At 51.7% G+C, this 18358-nt stretch overlaps 1 protein-coding gene across 7 annotated transcripts in view; it reads left to right on the forward strand.

The window, feature by feature from the left end:
- Positions 1–18358, forward strand: part of NFIX (nuclear factor I X) — a 96386-nt gene that overhangs the window by 26891 nt on the left and 51137 nt on the right. For 3 of the 7 annotated variants that reach the window (XM_030879900.2, XM_030879901.2, XM_060297024.1), the window contains one exon: positions 979–1510. In XM_030879900.2, coding sequence (XP_030735760.1) covers positions 979–1510 — 532 coding nt within the window. The other 4 variants (XM_060297020.1, XM_060297021.1, XM_060297022.1 and 1 more) reach the window with 4 other exon arrangements.

The following is an 18358-nucleotide window of genomic DNA, read 5'->3' on the forward strand; positions in this document are numbered from 1 at the left end:
TTATTTTTGTAAACAGAAATCAATTATTATTTAAACTTCAAACAAGCAAACAAGCAAAAAAAAAAAAAAAAGAAGAAGAAAGAAAAAAAACCAAAAACCTAGAGCCCGGCCCTCTGTCACCTGACTGAGTGGGAAGGAGGGTGAAGGGGTCAGTGGGGATGGGGCGCAGGATGCCCCGTGTAGCTTTTAACCCTAATGTGGTTGATTGATACCACCACCTTATTTGTGTTAACAAGGAGCGTTTTCTTCCTTATTACTGAGATTAACATTAGTATTGGTGTTGATAACAAAGCTGAAATCACATATTTAGGGTTTAGATCTGATTTTTAAAATGCTGGGGTGGATGTTCCAATCGGAGCAGGAGAAAAGAGAATGAAAACAGCCTGGGGAGGGGGAAGCCAAAGCCGTTTCCTCGCTCGCTGGCTCGTGGATGTCATGTTCTCTCTTCTTGGGGGTGGCCAAAAACCTACCGGTGTCCGGGCGTGCGGTGGCCCCCGCATGCCCTGCGTGTGCGTCCACGGGCATTTGTGCAGACTGGACACTGTGCTGGGGCGAGCTGAGACGAGTTCAAGGCTGCGATAGAACATGGAGATGTCATGGGCGCGACAGAGCCTGGCGGGGATACCAGCAGCGTGTGTGTGTGGACGGCAACGTTGTCTGTGCGCGCGTGTGTGTGAGTGAGTGAGAGAGAGAGAGAGAGAGAGAGAGAATAGGTGTGTGCTCAGGCTCTGGGTGTCTCTGTCTGGCTGCTGAGGCTGAGATGGGAGCAAGCGGCTGGCTAGGCTGGTGGCAGCTCCAGACCACACTTTCCTAGAACAATCGCAAGAGAAAATTGTGCGGGGGGCGGAGGAGGAGAAGGCGATTTTTCTTGTGCCCCCCTTCTAACGCTTCTGTTCTCCTTTTCTCTTTCCCCCTCACCCCGTCTTCCCCTCCTCCTGTCTTCCCTCGCCCCGCATGCTCCCGGCTTGCCGCCTGCAGGATGAGTTCCACCCGTTCATCGAGGCGCTGCTGCCTCACGTCCGCGCCTTCTCCTACACCTGGTTCAACCTGCAGGCGCGGAAGCGCAAGTACTTCAAGAAGCACGAGAAGCGGATGTCGAAGGACGAGGAGCGGGCGGTGAAGGACGAGTTGCTGGGCGAGAAGCCCGAGATCAAGCAGAAGTGGGCATCCCGGCTGCTGGCCAAGCTGCGCAAAGACATCCGGCCCGAGTTCCGAGAGGACTTTGTGCTGACCATCACGGGCAAGAAGCCCCCCTGCTGTGTGCTCTCCAACCCCGACCAGAAGGGCAAGATCCGGCGGATTGACTGCCTTCGCCAGGCCGACAAGGTGTGGCGGCTGGACCTGGTCATGGTGATTTTGTTTAAGGGGATCCCCCTGGAAAGTACTGACGGGGAGCGGCTCTACAAGTCGCCCCAGTGCTCGAACCCCGGCCTGTGCGTGCAGCCACATCACATTGGAGTCACAATCAAAGAACTGGATCTTTATCTGGCTTACTTTGTCCACACTCCGGGTAGGTTGCTCTCAATCCCCCTTTTGCCCACCCCATTTTATTTTACTGGTTGGCATTTGTTCTGTTAATTCTTCTTTCCAAACGATACATGCATAGACGCGATGGGCCTAACTGGTGCGTCCGTCCTGCTGAGGCCTGAAGCACGTTTGATGTTCCCTTTTCCCTTCTGTTTCCCTCCACTCTCTCCATTCTTCCTCCTTTGCTCATTTACACATTTGCCGTGTGTTACTGATTGTCGTGCCCCTCCGTCTTTGGAGGACTCATCTTACCCAAAAGATGCTGCAGGTCCTAGGACTGGGGCCAGGATGCCCCAGAATTATCCAGGATGGTGAGAGTTTGTGATGAACACCACTACCACCAAAAAAAAAAAAAAAAAAAAAAAAAAATCACTCCTTGCTCTGATTTAAAATGAGAAGAAGTATTGGGGGGCAGGTACTGGTTTTCCTGCAGCGTCCCCTCAAGTCCTGGGGAAACGCCAGATTTGGCACAAGCAGGGTGGGCAGCAGTTCGGTGGAGAGAGGGGCGTGTAAAACCCCCGGATATGAGACAGAATGAATAGAAAAGAGGAAAGAAGGCAGAGGCGGGCAGCTTCTGAGGCCCAGATGCCCAGGCGGGAGCTGTTTCGCCTGGGATTTGGCTGACGGAGAGGAGAAAAGTCATTCAATTTCACAGAGAGTGAAAATGAGCACGAGATTCCTCGAGCTCTTGCCCTTCACTGTCCCTTCCCCTTCGCTTTTCAGCTGAAGTGGCGAGACCCCCGGATGGATGCCCGCAGCCCCCATACCTCTGCTGGGGGGCAGAGAGGCTCTCCCCAGCATAGGCACGCCAGGGAGTGGGCATTGCTGTGGAAGGTCTTAAAGAAACAAACAAGCAATCAAAACTCTGTAAAATCTCCTTTTCCTTTTGTGTTCCAAGTAGTTCCAGCTCTCCTCTTTGCTTTTCCAATTTCACCCTGCATTTTGGGTTGTGTGGTTCAGTTCTCCTCCTCTGTTCCTTTTTTTTTCCCCCCTACCCTTTCCCTTTTTATAATTTCTTTCCGCTTTTGTTTTCTTACAAATTGAAACAGAGATGGCTGGTTAATTTTTAGCCTCCACTCAGCTACGCCCAATTTACTGCCGCCTTTGAAACCTAAACGGGCGGCACTCTGTGATTAAGCAAGGCAGAAGTGTGTTTACATTATGCCCAACCAACTTGTAATGAGAGGGCTACCAAACCTTTCTCTCTCTCTGTGTTTTTTTTTTTTTCCTTTCCACCATTCCAGTATTTCCCCCCCTTTTTTCCCCCTTTCTTTCTCTCTTCATGCGAATGTAAGAGAATGTGGCTTAACTTCAACTCTAGTGAATGTTCTTTCCCGCAAATATGTGTGTGTGTGTGTGTGTGTGTGTGTGTGTGTGTGTGTGTGTGTATCTTCCTTCCTGTTCATTCACAAAAAAGAAAAGCAAGTCACTTTTCTGCTGTGGTTACCCCCTTGCCTGTTTGGGATGTTGGGAGGAGAGGTATGACTTAATCCAGAAAGGAAATTTTGGGCACTTTCAGCATTGCATCAGCAGTGGAACCTCGACTGGGATTAGCACTGAGAGTTTATGTGTTGGAGAACTCTGGGGAGGAAAAGGTGGTATTTGAGGCCTCTCTTCTAGCTCATTCTCTCATTCTGAGAGGTGGCTTTGGTAGTTGGTTGGAGGCAGTGGATACCCCCCCCCCAACTCCTGTTGTCCCTCCCTCCATGGATCTTTCTAGGCCTGTACCTGGCCCTGTGTGACTGTCATGGCCCACTCACGAAGAATGACCAACTGCCGGTCCTCTTCCTCGTTCATCCTTTTTCTTTCTGGAAAAGAGACCAAAGAAAAAATTAAAAGTTATTCCCTGATTCTCTGTCTACTCGGCAAATCAGAGTGGGGAGGGTGTGTGCCTGGTGGTATTGGAAGTGGCTTGGGGCAGACTTGGACCCTTGAGCTTGTGTCTGTCAGCTCCTCCGAGAGGGGATTCTGCACCTTCCGATTTTGGAACTAGGGCCTCTAAGATGAAATTAATACTCATCTTCCTTTTGAGCCGGCTTCCTCCTACCTTGCTCTGTAGCTGGATCCCTGTAGCTGAGCTGTTTCCCTGGCTTCTCTTATTTTAGGCCAAAGTTTTGATTGCTGCCAGCATGGGGCTGAGGTAGGATGAAGTATGTGTGATGGAGACCATTTCCTGACCAGCCACCTGGGTCCTGGACTGACCAGGCAGGTGTCAGGAGAAGGGAGGCGCCCCCACTTGCCCCCTAGCCATAATGAGATGATTTGCCCAGGAATATGAGTAAATTCATGCCCCATTGCATGCAGCCATGGCCACCTCTGTCCCAGCTGAGGCCGAGTTCCTTGACAAAAGCTGAGTGGAGAACTGAGGATGTTTTCTTATAATTTGTCTATAATTCAAGTCCCTGGACTCCAGATAGTTTCAGGGAAGGTAGGATTTTTGTTGCTGAAATTGCTTTAATTCAAGGGTGCCTTACTGAAGGAGTGGGGGTGAGTTGGTGAGGCATGGGCTACCAGTGGCCCTTGGGTAAGTGGCCTCGAGATGGCGTGGAGTGGGCATGGCTTTCTCTCTAAGCCACTCCAGTTTGCTAGAAAATGTCTTCTTCTGGCTGAGCCCCCAAACAGTGTCAGTCCAATAGCACGACGTTCCTTCTCCATGTCCACGCAAAGACATACTCAGTAGGGTGCCACTTGTTCCTTCCTTCCAGTATAAACTGGGGTTGGGAGCTGGGCTGGCAAGGGCTCAGACAAGAGGTAGGTTGAATTCTAAAAGAAATGCTTTCCTTCCTTTCAAACTGGGCTGAAGAACCTGATCTGGGCTGAGCTGGTGGTGCCAGGTTTGATGACAAGCAAACTTGACATGATGGTAAGCATGGGGGCATGGCTTCGCCTCCAGGCACCATTGTCATCTGTCATCCATGGCCCTTGTGGATGCTTTTTTTTTGTCCCACATGAAGCTTTAGGAGGTGGCATGGTTGAGAGGGACTAAAGGACGTGTGTGTGTGTGTGTGTGTGTGTGTGTGTGTGTGTGTGTGACGTCAGGAGCTCCACTCCCAGAATACGTGGCCCTAAAAGGCCACCCAGAGTGTTTTGCCCCCTTCACGAGGGTGGCCTTCTTGCTGGGAAGGAATGTCGCTGTGTGTCTGTTCCATTTAGGAGGGGATGTTGAGGCAGAGCAGGGTCAGAGAGCACTGCCACGGGGAGAAGGTAGTACATTCCTGCCGATGTCCTTCCATCCAAAGGGGGTGTCCCAGGGCAGTGGCTGGAGACAGAGGGGAGCCTGGGGCCAGGAGGAAGGATGCTTGTGTGAGGAAGGATGGCTGAACTGGCCTGGAAGCACAACTAGACTATCTCCAGTGCTTCTGCGGGAGTCTGAAGGTAAACTGGCATCTTCAGACCTTCCTTAACCTAGGCCTCGGTCCTAGGAAAGAAAAACAATCTGAAAGTAATAAGATGCTCTACTGGATGGAAATGTCAGCTTCTCCCCATCAGATCCCTCCAACAGGCCCACCGTGGAGGTCCATGAAGTCCAGGTATTCTTTTCTTTATCTCCGCTTTTTCATTCCAGAGAAATTTACACATAGAAGGAACCCCCATCACCAGGGCCGACTTATGGCCAGTCTCAATTCATCCACAGCCCCCTGCTGCCCAGCTTTACACTGGGCTGTCTAGGAGAAAACCCAGGCATCATAGCTTTTCATTTGTAAATATTTCTGTACATGTCTCTAATGATAAGGACTCTTGAAAAATGTAACCGCAATATCACTGTCACACCTAAAACGATTTCTTTAGTATGGTCGAATAGCTGGTCAGTGTTCACATTTCCCTAATTATCTCCTAATTTTGTTTGTCTAGATCAGGATCCCACTCGGGTCCATGCATTGTAGTGGGTTGCTCCATCTTTGAAGTCTTATAATCTCTAGGTGGTCCTCCTCCTCCTCTTTCATCTTGGTTTCTTTCCTGGCAGTTTCTGTGTTGTTGTTGTGGAAGGAACCTGATGGTTTATCCGGTAGGGTTTCCCTGTTTGGACTCTGCAGGCTGTGTTCCCCTGCGTTCTTCAGTGTGCCGCTCTGAAAGGAGATTCCGCCTCCCTCCTCACCTCCAGGTCCGGGGATAGCTGGGCCTTCACCTGTCGCAGGAAATGGATTAGCACCTCAGGATCTGTCTAAGTGAACTTTTTCAAGTGCAAGGTTGCCCTTCTCAGCATAAGAGCTTCATGGTTTTCGCTGTCTGCTTCAGGACTTGGGGCTTTGCGGTGAGCACTGGTTTTCTGGTCCAAGGGAGGGCTCCACGTCTGCGTCCTTCCTCAGCAGTGCAAGGCATTGCTTCGCCACGTCAGTCCTGCCAGGATGTGGCTGATGCCAGTGAGGTCCCCCAAGCCTTTGCTGGATGCCTGGCCCATCTGGTGGCTCTGGGTGAGTGCACGGGGGTGGCCACAGGCATACCAGCCACCATCTCCGGAGGCCTAACTCCTCCTGAGGCCCCTGTACCACTTCACCCGTGCCTCTTTTTTCTAGGCCCAGAAATGCCACTGGTCTGCGTTTTTGAGGCAGCGCCATCTGGTGCCAGGGCTGTTGAAGACTGCAGGGCCTAGTTACCAGATTCCTAAAATTAGCAAGATATACCAATGTAGGGTTAGATGCCTTTCAGAGCAACCCAGAAGAGATGTCACTGTTGTTCGAGGGTGAACTTTGGTCATTGTAAGAGTCTTCTGTTCAACTAATTCAGAAGTTGGTTAAAGGGATTAAACTGGCTAATATGTGAAGATACTGGCACACAGCAGAAAAGCAGTGGACGGCAGCTGCTGCAATTCCAATTGTTATGATTCCGTGAGCCCAAGGATGTCTCCCTGTCACCTTTACCTGTTGGTACTATTTCTGCCTTAAGGGATGAACTAAGTGACAGTTAACTTTTCTGTAACATAGCAGCGTTTCAAGTGCTGAAGACAGGGCTCATGGTTCCTTTCCACCCCTCTTCCCAGGAAGCTGTCCGTTCTCCAGGCCAAACGCTGCCAGGCTCTCACGCCTCCCACATTTGATACAGCTCCTTGCGCACTTGCCATTTTGGTCATCACCCTCTGGAGGCCCTCTTAAACCGGAGCGTTCTGTATTGAACAAGGAAAGTCCAAGTTTGATCCGATCCCATGGTAGCTACACGATTTGCTGGGCCTTCCAGCTACATAATTTTCAGGGCCCAGTGCAAAACGAAAATGAGGGGTTCCTAGTTCAAAATGATGAGGAATTACAGCGAGACAACAGTTGGATCATTAAACCAAGCACAGGGTCTGTGTGACTGCCCAGGTCACATATCCGAGAGGTCTGTCCAGGCTACATTTGCTCTGTTAATGTGACGTGGGGTGCCTGGTTCTGGGTGGTGTAAAAGGGTGATGCGGCTCAGGCTGGCTCTGGAGGGGGCATGACCCAAAAGAGGAGCTCAGAAATACTCAGACCCACTCCTTGGGCTGGTCTCATTCTGGGACTCCCTTGACCATCTGCTCTCATCCCCTTTGTCTGTAGCTTGTCTGTCCAGCCAGTCAGGGGTCCGTACTGGCTGTGATGTGCAGGGCATCTTGGTGGAGTGCTCACTCTCATGGTTGAGTTGGAAGCTGTAGCTCAAGGAAAAAAAGAACCACCTTTGTCTGAGCTTTGAGCTGGCAGAGTTCTGCCCATGAATAAGCTGGAGGGGACCTAGGAGCCCAAGCATGGTGACCAGCTGTGCTCCACTGCCCACCCAGAGGAAACAGGGCCACTCTATAGCAGGAGAGCTGGGGTCCAGATGTACAGAAGGACTTCCTGAGGATTCAGTTTACTTTTTGGCACTGCCAGAGGATGGTTGAATTTCCTTTATTCATGAAATACGTATGCATTTGGTGAACCTACTGGGAGCAAGGCCCTTCTAAGAATCAGAGACTCCTACATGTGGCCTGCAGGGTTTGGGTGAAGGCCTCCTGATAAATTCTAGAAGACACCGTCCTATAGATGTGAACGAACAGTGATCCATGCAGGAGGCGAGGGAAGACCCAGCAGAGCTTCATCAGGCGCAGCTCCAGGTGGGCTGTGAAGAAGGAGGCAGGGCCCATCTCAGCCACCTTCTAGAGCTGCAGGGGCCCAGGGTGCTGAGGAAGGGTAGGCCAGGGGGGTAGAAGGCTGTGCCATGGTCTCTCTCCGTTCTTGCGTCCTGCAGCAGCTGGGCAGAGAGGGTACAGCTAAACATCTCCCTTTCTGCCCTGGGAAGAAGGTGTCTCCCTCCCCACCCCTTTTTCTCTTTGCCCCGTCGGTCCCACCCCCACCCCACCCCCCTGTCTCAGGAGCTGCCACGCTTCAGTTATTTTATCCTTCAGTGTCCGATTCAGAAGTCCTTTCAAAGGCCCCAGCAGTGTCAGCGCAGTGCTCGCACAAAAGGCCTCTTTGATTTCTTGTTTGTTTTCATTTGCCAGCAGAGGGGGAGGGGGCAGGAGAGAAAGAGCTTCTGGGTTTTAAAATTTTTATTTGGGTTGCTTCATTCTCAGAGGAGTTGGCTCCCTGGAACTCTTTTCTGAGTTAGGGGCTCAGAGGCGGGAGGTAGCCTTCTGGGGAGAGAAGGCTGGGATGGGGTGTGGGCACTGCCTCCTGAAGCAAGAGGAGGAGGTTTGGGGGATTAGGATACAGTCATTGATTCACCTTCAGATGTTCTGTGCTAGGCCTGAGGGTAAGAAGGGTCAGGTTGGAGCCCTGCTGCTTGTGTAGAGAAAGGTCTGAAGTGCCTGACACCAAAGGACATTGTCCTGTTAGCCGCATCCCTAGCAACGGCCTGGTCACAGCTGTAGGATTTGAGCAGTCCTGAACCTTGACTTTGCCGTTTTCCCTTTATCATCCCAGATTCTGCCGTTTCCCTGTTGGTTGGAGGGGAAGGGGGTGGGGGTCCTTTTAACATGCACACTCCTTGGAAATTCTTAGCACCTTGAAATACAGGCTGTGGCTCCCCACTCTCAGTCAGGGAAGTGGAAGGGTGAGAGGTCTACCCCGCAGCCGGGCGTCCTGCCGGCAGTGGTACACAGGCCCGGGAGGAGACCCTGTCCTCCCAGGGCTTGCTCTCTCACCCCGCGCCTCTTGTCTCCCCGTGATGTCTGGCTTGTGAGAGGCTGCAGCATAGGTACCGCTCCCAGAGGACCCAGCCCATGGCTCACGGAGGACTTTGAGGGCAGGCCGGTCCTGCCTGAGGAGCAGGGAGCTGAGGCTGAAAGGAGATGGAGGACCACCGGTGCCTGTGGTTTGGGACTAGAGACACGGCGACCAACGCCTGTGTGGGTGCAAACTTTAAGCACACGTGGGCACGCCCTGATATACCAGTAAGAAGGGGTGCAGCCTGTTGGTCGTTGCGCCTGTGTGGAGGTCTGACTGCAGGGGCTGGGGAAGAGAGCGCCGGAAAGCGAGGCTTGGGCAGGTGGTCACGGGCGTCAGCAACAGGGAAGTGTGCCCACTGGGTGAGGGGGGCTCCGCAGGGCCTGGTTGGCAGACGGAAGGAGGAGGCTGGGGGGCTGAGAGATAGATAAATATAGCTGATGGCATTTCTCATGATAGGTTTTTCTTGGCACTGAGGGCACCGTGGCAAACAGTACGACAAACGCCTGGCCCTGCAGGCCGCCGTCGCCATTTTAAGCATGTTTGAGCAGAAGAGGTGTTGGCATTAGAAAAGGGTCCCAGCAGGTGGAGGGGCTGCAGCAGGGGGGTTTGGCTGGACTGGGCCTTACCGCCCTGGGTACCTGGGTTCCTTACTTTGTCTGTATGGATATCTAATATTTGATTTTCTGGCCCTTTGGGGATTTAAAAAAATATTTTGGGGTTGCCCTTTGTGGGCCTGTCTCCCAAGTGACTTGTCCCCCCACCAGCCACCGTGGCCTGTTGGTGGTGGGGGTGTTCCGGCTCCCCTCCTCACTTTTGATGTCTTAATGATGACACGGCATGCCACTGCCCCAGGGTCAGGGACATTATTTTTTTTTTTTTTCATTTTTATTGGATTATAGTTGATTTACAATGTTGTGTTAGTTTCAGGTGTACAGCAAAGTGAATCAGCTATGCATAGACATATGTCCACTCTTTTTTAGATTTTTTTCCCATATAGTTCATTACAGAGTATCGAGTAGAGTTCCCTGTGCCTCACTTGTTTTAAATTTGGGGGACATCCAGTAACTTAAGAGACACTCCTTTGTCCAGATTCCAAACAATTTTCTGTTCCCGGTCGGTGGAGGAGAGGGCACACCCGTGGTCTCCATCCCTCGCTTTAATTCCATTTTTCCATTGAAGGCCCAATATGGCCGAGGCACCGTGTTAAGTCCTGTTCGTGTGTTAACCACCCAAATTCTCACACTGATTCTAGTTTTAAACCCACATTCCCGGCTGTGAGCCTGTGCACTAGGGTGACACACACAGGGGTGTTTGTGTGTAGTGAGGAATTGGTGAACCAGACTCGAGGACCTGGGAGGCTTCCTGGAAGATGACCTGCTTGAATTGCACTTTGAAAGACAGTGAGGAATTAGTTGGTTTTTGTCAGCTGGCTGAGCCTTTTCAGCTTGCCTTGAGCTGATTCCCTCCTCACAATGGTTGAGTGATATAGGCAGGGCAGGTATCATTATCCCCACCGTACAGAGAAGGGAACCCGGTACAGAGATGTCAGGGCGCTTGGGTCACACAATCAGTTTCCTGCAGAAGGACCCCAGGTTTCAGGTCACTGAGCACCTTGGCTTCCCTCCGTGGGCCTTGCCATTCCTTGAACTTCATGGGGATTGCTGGCCTTGGTGGAGTCTCAGAGGAGAAAGCCGAGCAGGTCCCCGTGGTCTCCCTTGCTCTCTAGGAGCTGAGACAGAGTGGCTGGAGCCTAGCCTGTGATTCAGCTCAAGGGCTCCCCCAGCTGCTGAGCATGTGGGGTGGAAACAGCAGGCGGGAGCCTGGCCTGTCCTTGACACTGGTCTCCCTTCCCGCCGGCCAGCCCCCTGCCTCTGACCTGAGAGGCAGCATGCTAGCGTAGACCGGGGAAGCTCGGCTGGATGCCCCCACCCTGCTGTGGCCAGCTCAGCTTCTTGGCACCCCATCCTGGAACGTGGGGAGGGCAGGTAGAGTGTGCAGGAAGTCCAGGTGTGCGGTCAGGCGGGCTCGGCTGGATCTTGGGATCCCTGATCCTTGCTCTGTCACGCCTTTTTCCTGGGAGTCTGCTTGGAATTGCAGTTTGAAATAAAAATGAATGTAATTATCCTAATTAACCAGATGATCGCTGGAAGTTTTGCAGTAATCTGCTCTTCATTGCCTTTTATGCTCCTGAATTCTCGTAGACTCTCATTCTTACCCCTTTCTTAAAGTTTGAAAACTTTGGGGCTGTGTATGTAAAAACTCTTCCAATATGCTGAGGGGTGGCTGGGTTGTGAGAGAGGCTAGCTTACTGCTGGAGATTTTCCTGTTTCCGTGGCTAAGAAGATAGGGACTTGACCTCTTAACCATTGGAATCAGGTCCCATAGAGCAGGGTTTCCCAACCATGGCGCTATTGACTTTTGGGCCAGATCCTTCTGTGTCATGGAGACTGCCCTGTGCATTATAGGGTGGTTAGCAACATCTCTGGCCTTGACCCACTAGTTGCAACCCACCCCACCCCCCCGCCCCATGTGTGACAACCAAAATATTTCCATACATTTCCAAGTGTCCCTGAGGACAGAGCTGCCCCAGCTGAGACCCTCTGGCCTGTAAGAAACAGAGCAATTCAGACAGAATGTACTCCAGATTCACCTCTTGCCTCTCTTCCAGTTTAGGAACTTATTTACGTTTTCTCACATGGCAACAGAACCTCAGAGCCCTGGCTGTTCCCCTGCATGTCCTGTTCCATTTTCCCCTTTCTGGGCAGAAGGACCCTGGGCTGAAACCATCTGGGGGCTCCTCTCCCCTTGGGAATCGTGAGTCCCCCTCTGAGTCTCGCACTGAACATCCCTCTTGATGTCTTGCATGATGGTCTCTCTGTGTGCCAGGGATGCTGTTCTGGGGACTGGAACAGGGGATTTACTACTCGGCTGACCCAGGCCTATGTAGTGAGCCATTGACCGCATCAGGCCCACCCCAGACCCCAAAGAACAGCAGACATTTGTTTCGGCAGCATGGGAAGCAGAGATCAGAAGTGTCTCCTGAGCCTCAGCACTGTTCTTTTTAAAGGAAGTTATTTGATTTTCCTTATTACGGTGGTAAAACGCACTCTTTATTAAAAATTCAAACAATAGAGAAATGTAAGAGACAGGCTCCCCAAATCAGCCTCCTGCACCAGAGAGAAACTTACTTCCCAGATCCATATAGGTTCTTCTGGTTTTTTCATCAAACAACTTTTAAATACAGAGATATCTATTTTAAGAGCAGATGATATGTTTGGGCTAATTGAACTGGCTCCATTGAGTGCCATTGTGGTCTTAAGTTTTCCTATCCCCTGCCCATTCCACCTGTGTCCCCCATCACCCCAGGTGCAGAGCCCATGTCCCTGTACTCTTTTCCCCTGAGGTGACAGTTTCTCTTTGTCCTTCCTGGGAGCAGGGTGACCAGCAGAGCATGTGCTGCTGTCTGAGCAGCCAGGATCCTGCTCTAGGGCATTCCTGCTGGCAGCGTAACCCCGATGGCAGAAGTCAGGGCTCCACCAAATCTCCAGATTGCTTCTTCCTGTCTTGTCCCTGCCCCTGGCCTAAAGAGAACACTTCTGTCTGCCATATCTTTAAGCCCGACACAAAGGGCCCTACCAAAGGCGCAGCTACCACAGGGTGATGAGGGAAGGAGGAGCCACTGAGAAGTGGCCTGCTTGACTGTGCTGGCTTGGCCCCAGTCCTTGCCTCCTTCCAGCTCTTTCCTGGAGGGCCACGGTGCTCCTCTGTGTGCGGCCAACCCTCTGCCAACTGGCCTGGCGTCCTGGAGGCTTTTCTAGACCCTGCAGACTCCTTCCAGGGGTGACTGCTGCTGCTCTTTTCCTTTCTTGAAATGGAGAGTGTCCCTTAACCTTCCAGGATTTATCCCTTCACAGTTCTTTGTGTCGGGCTTAAAGATAGGCAGAGGTGTTCTCTTCAGGCCAGGGTCAGGGACAAGACAGGAGGAAGGAATCTGGAGAGAGCTTTGCAGCTGGGTCTGATGGTCTAGGGGAGGCTGCAGATGACAGTGGGAGTAGGGTGACACCTGGTGACTCTTCTCGACTGGGTGGAGTGTGCAGAGACATCAGGAGACCCCTGGAGGCAGGCCTACCGAGTGCAGCCCTTGGGGAGTGTGTCCTTATTATGCCTGCAGATTATATCCCTATTAGTGCATAATTATTATGTAATGGGCGTTATTGCATAATGGCAGTTATATAACACGTGGCCCAGAAGACGGAGGGGGGGCATGTAATAAGTATATATCCTTTGGCTATAAATAGTTACCAGCCCTGCACTGAATCTGTGGTCACACCAGAGCCACCTTATAAATACCCAGCGCTGGGCTATAAATTTCTGAGCCGTGATGTAGGCAGGCGCGCGATACCTAGTTAGGGAGTGGTAGGAGGGACCCGCAGCCCCACCCAGCCACATGACGTCATTGTTTCTGTAGTAACGAGATGGCTCCCTGGGGGACTAAATGAAAGGAGGCCTTTAAAGGGAGGAGGCAAATGGATAGAAAGCTTTGGTGGGGGGGGGGGAGGTTTGCCAAACCTGGGGCTGACCGAGTGGGGTCCCCTGTGCAGAGGACTCCCAGGTGTTCAACCAGTACCAGGGCAGAAAATGCCATTTCCTTTCATGTCGTCTTTAGAGGGTCTCAGGTCCTGTCCCTGTGTCCAGCAGGTCATGTGAGACTCAGCCGAGTGTCAGGGACAAAAGGGGAGTCAAATGGTGTCTCCCCATCCTTCCATCTCCCAGGTGATCTCTCCTTGGCTCTGGGGCCACTTGCTGAAGGGGAGTTGAATGTGTGCACACCGGAGCTCTGCACCCCAGTAATGTCCTCCCCAGGGTGGGGCCATTTCTCCTAGCAGACGTTTTAGGTCAATTTTGGCCTTAGTAATATAAGAAATATGTGAGCAATTCGGCTCATGGCTCAGAGAGCCTCGTGGAAGTCATGGCTGTGGGAGATACTGCCCGGGAAGAAAGAGGAGACAAGGATAAGATTTTGGTCCCAGAAGAAGCTATAGGGTAGGATGTAATCTTTTTAGGTGTGTGAGCGGTAGTCTCATATAGGGCGGTGAAGAGCTACTGTTCACATCCCTGAGGGTAGAGGAGGAAGTGTTTTTTTGTTTTTTGGCCACGTGGCATGTGGGATCTTAGGTCCTTAACCAGGGATCGAACCTGCACCCCCTGCTTTGGAAGCACGGAGTCTTAACCACTGGACTGCCAGGGAAGTCCCGAGGAAATGTGTGGGTTTTTTTGTTTCTTTTAAAAAATAAATTTATTTATTTATTTTTTGGCTGCGTTGGCTCTTCGTTGCTGCGCACGGGCTTTCTCTCTAGCTGCGGCGCGCGGGGCTACTCTTCGTTGTGGTGCGCGGGCTTCTCATTGTGGTGGCTTCTCTTGTTGCAGAGCACGGGCTCTAGGTGCTCGGGCTTCAGTAGTTGTGGCACGCGGGCTCAGCAGTTGTGGCTCGCGGGCTCTAGAGCGCAGGCTCAGTAGTTGTGGCACACGGGCTTAGTTGCTCCATGGCACGTGGGATCTTCCCAGACCAGGGCTCGAACCCGTGTCCCCCGCATTGGCAGGCAGATTCTTAACCTCTGCGCCACCAGGGAAGTCCCGGAAATGTGTTTTGATGGTAGGTAGAGGGATTAAAGTTAGTTGGGAGGGAGGGTGGGTGACCTACTTGTCCCAGTTTGCCCAAGAGTCTCCTAGTTTCAGCACTGAAAGTCCCTCTTCCCAAAGAAAGCCCTTTGTCCCTTGAAAACCAGGATGGTTGGTCATCCTAGAACAGCAGTTTTTAACCAGGGGCAGTTTTGCCTCTCAGGGAACATTTGGCAATGTCCATAGACGCTTTTGGTTGTCACAACCAGGGGAGGGTGCTGTTGGCATCTAGTGAGTCAAGGCCAGTGCACAGGACATTCTCTCAAGAAGGAATCACCTGGCCCCTAATGTCACTATAGATCTTCCTCAACCTACAGTGGGGTTACATCCCGATAAACCCGTCATAAATTGAAAACACTGTTAAGTCAGAAATGCATTTAATATACTAACCCACGTCATAGCTCAGCCTAGCCTACCTTAAACGTCCTCAGAACACTTCCATTAGCCTACGGTTGGGCAAAACCATCTAACAAAGCCTATTTTATAATAAAGTGCTGAATAGCTCACGTAATTTACGGAATATTGTACTGAAAGTGAAAAACAGAGTGACTGTATGGGTGCAGAATGGTTATAAGTGCATCGGCTGTTTACCCTCCTGATTGCCTGTCTGACTGGGAGCTGTGGATCGCTGCTGCTGCCCAGAATCACAAGGGAGTATCAGAGTATCGTACTGCATATCGCTAGCCCAGGAAAAGATTATAATTTAAAATTTGAAGTATGGTTTCTAGTGAACGCGTGTTGCTTTGCACCACGTAAAGTCAAAAATTGTGAGTCAGACCATCAAAAGTCATGGATTGTCTGTAGTGGTGAGACTGAGAAGCCCTGCCTTGGAGGTGGGTGAGCAGAACCTGTGTGTCTCTCCTTACGACGGCCATCCCTTGCCTCTGCTAGCGGAGGCCCCCAACCCCTGCCGGGCCTCCCCTCTGAATTTGTTGCAGCTCTATTTTCCATGTTTTGATTGGTTGTGAGTAGGGTTCTGGGGCTGGAAGACCTTTTTTAGGGAATCCCGGGGCTTCTGAGAGGGTCTTTTGCCCTCTCAAAACTCAGAGTCCCTTTGCAGTTAAGACGGTGCTGAGAGTGAGCCCCACCTGGCAGTGTGGCACTGAGTGGATCCTTTGCCTGTTAACTAAAAAACTAATAGTAATGAAAGAATCATGAAAGAGCGATCCCTTATTGCCTACCAAAGAGTTTCCGAGAGGCAAGACGTGCTTGCTCCCCGCCCCCCACCCCCCGTCTTTCAGGCCAGCTCTTCCCACATAGACCTGAGCAGGCCACGGCAGCCTCTGGGTCATGGCGCCCCCTGAGTGTACCAGTCCCAGGATGAGAATTTGTTTCCACAAAAGCCCATTTCCCAGACTCAGCAACCAGGGCCAGTCTCTGCCACCCAATGAGACTTCACAAATGGAACAGATGAGGGAGCTGAATTCTATTCTGGCATGTGGAGTTTGCAGAAATCTGGATTCTATCTACCTGATATCATTTATAGCAGATTACATTTTGCACGGCATACGTGAAATATAATCACAAGAGTATAGCAAACTCTTTCTTTCTCACCTTTGTTTAGTGCCTGTTTCGTTTACTACCTGGCTGCAGTTTACTTGGTCCCCTCTGGCCCCGACACCATGCATAGTGTGGCCAACTGGGTCATCGTTACTGCTGGCCTGGGACAGGGCCCACAGATGATGGCCAGGATGGTGGTGCAGTGGTCTGGTCTGCACCAGGGAGTTAGCCAGAGCAAGAGGATCAGCTGCCTCTTGTGTGTGTCGAGCCCAACTTTTGAGTTTGGACTTAGGATTGAGACAGCTAATGAGCACGGGTGGGAAAGCAGGGCCCATGGGTTTGCAGGCAAGTCCTGCCTGCTGTGCCAAGGGGAACTCTGTGGGGAACAGTGCTGGCTTCAAACACAAAGGCCATTGCTGCATGGAATGGTAATCCTCAGGGTATTGCCAACCCGAGAGATATGGCCAAATGAGAGGCCCCTGCCCCAAGGATAGGCCAGATTTCTCTCACTTATTCATGGTATTGTGGTTTATAAAGTGGGCCCAGAATACAGATCTCTGGGCATAGTTTCAAATACATGCATTTTTTAAAAAATTAAACAACACACACACACACACACACACACACACACACACACACACACACACACACACACACACACACACACACACACACACACACACACACACACACACACACACACACACACACACACACACACACGGTTGGTTCTAGCCGTGCTGCTACCCAGGAGTGTTCCTGGGACGTGGGACAGTAACGGAGGATGATGGTCCTGAAGCCACCGTCTAATATTAGATTTTGAAACTCAGAGATTCATTAATATAATTACTCAAATGCCAGCCTGGCTTGGCAAGGCCTCTTGAATTGTGTTCCTCTCCAACAAAGCACTCTGGCTGCAGGGACGCCCCTGGTGAGCCAGAGCCCTACTCCCTGGTTTATGGATGGTGGTTGAAGGCATGTGTTGGCTTCCTCAGTGCACCCTCCCTGGGAGAGGCGGGGAATTCCCACGGTGCCAGGTCCTGCCTTTATGCATCTTGTCATGAGACGGGCACCTCTGCAGAGTCTTCAGTAGAAGTGAGCAGTCAGCTGGGCAAGGCCCCCTTTGAATGCAAGCTGGACCCAGGCTTGGCTGAGGGCCGGGTAATTTTGCTCCCCTATGACACTTTGCACTTAATTTTGTAGGTTTCTTTTGCTAGGCTGGAATCTTGGAACTGGGACTATGTTTTATCTGCCTTGGCATCTGGCTCTCGCCCAGTGTATAGTTTTATACAACCCCATAAACCCATTTTGAATATTGAATTACCTTCAGATGGGAAGCAGCCGAAGGCCCATCACATCCTTGAGATGATGCAAAGGCATGAAATGGCATAAAAATCAGAAATGGGGCTGCTAAACGAAAGGGGTGGAGCGGGGAAGAGTGGCTGGTGTGCCTTCTGAGTGGGCATCATGAGGAGAGAGTACGGACAGATGAGTGATGGAAGCTTCTGGAAGGCTGGAAGGAATGTGGCAGGCAAGTGGGAAGCCGTAGGTTAATTGATTGAAAGGGACTTGGTTTCTCAAATTTCTTTTTTCCCCTTTTTGAGAATGGGAATGAGGTGTCAGGAGAATGGGGAAAGAGCAGCCCTCTCCCTGGTCCCTTTGTTAGACGGGCCGCTGCTGGGCGGGTCATAGGCTCCAGCTTAGCCGGTCCCACCTTCGCCCAGGCCTTCCCTCTGTCTCCTTGGCTAGTCCTAATAGACAGAAGGGGCAAAACATACGTGACCCCCCAAACCCCCACCTCCGCCAGCCCCCAGCCCACCCGTGAAGGGAACTCCTCCCATGCCAGATCCTCCCCACCCTGCTAGCCTATCAGATGCCCTGTAGCACAGGTTGGCAGGGAGCAGCCCCGGGGCATGGAGATTGTTTGCCTTTTGCTCAGGGGTTCCCCCTCATCCCCTCCCCTTTCCCCAGAAGCCCTGGCCTGTAGGCTCCTCATGTGGCTGCGGATGCAGACACGTGGCTGGCTCTTCCTTCCCTCTCTCTCCTGGGGACCCCTGTGGCCCAGGCCTCCTGGGCTGAAGATGGCTGCCGTTCCCCAGCTGGTGTATATGCTCCCAGCTCTGGTGGCTAGATTTGGTTCTTAGCAATGAATTATTAAAGGAACACGAACAGTGCGTTTCTCATATACTCGCACACGCACAGCCACTTCTCTGAGCCGATTCTATGGTCGATTCTGCCGCTGCTGCCCTTTCACTTGCCTCAGACTTTAGAGTCGGTTCCATTAGTTTTGGAGTGAATTCCCAGCTCTCCTCCCTCCACCTTAAGAATCTCCAGTCAGGCACCTCCTCCCTGGTCCTGAACCTCTTTCCTCTGGCCCCCTGTGCCTGTCCTTGACTTTCTTGAAGATCTGCTTTCCCTTCCAAAGTTCTACTTGTCAGTGGAGGGGTGGCCTGGTGCCCCAGTAGTCTTAGGAGTGTGGTGTGCAGGAGTGTTGCAGTGTGACAGGGGTTTGGGGGTGTTGCCCTCTTTCCTGCTCTGTGTCCTTTGACCTG

This window comes from Globicephala melas, chromosome 3 (genome assembly GCF_963455315.2).
Source record: "Globicephala melas chromosome 3, mGloMel1.2, whole genome shotgun sequence".
NCBI classification, from domain to species: Eukaryota; Metazoa; Chordata; class Mammalia; order Artiodactyla; family Delphinidae; genus Globicephala; species Globicephala melas.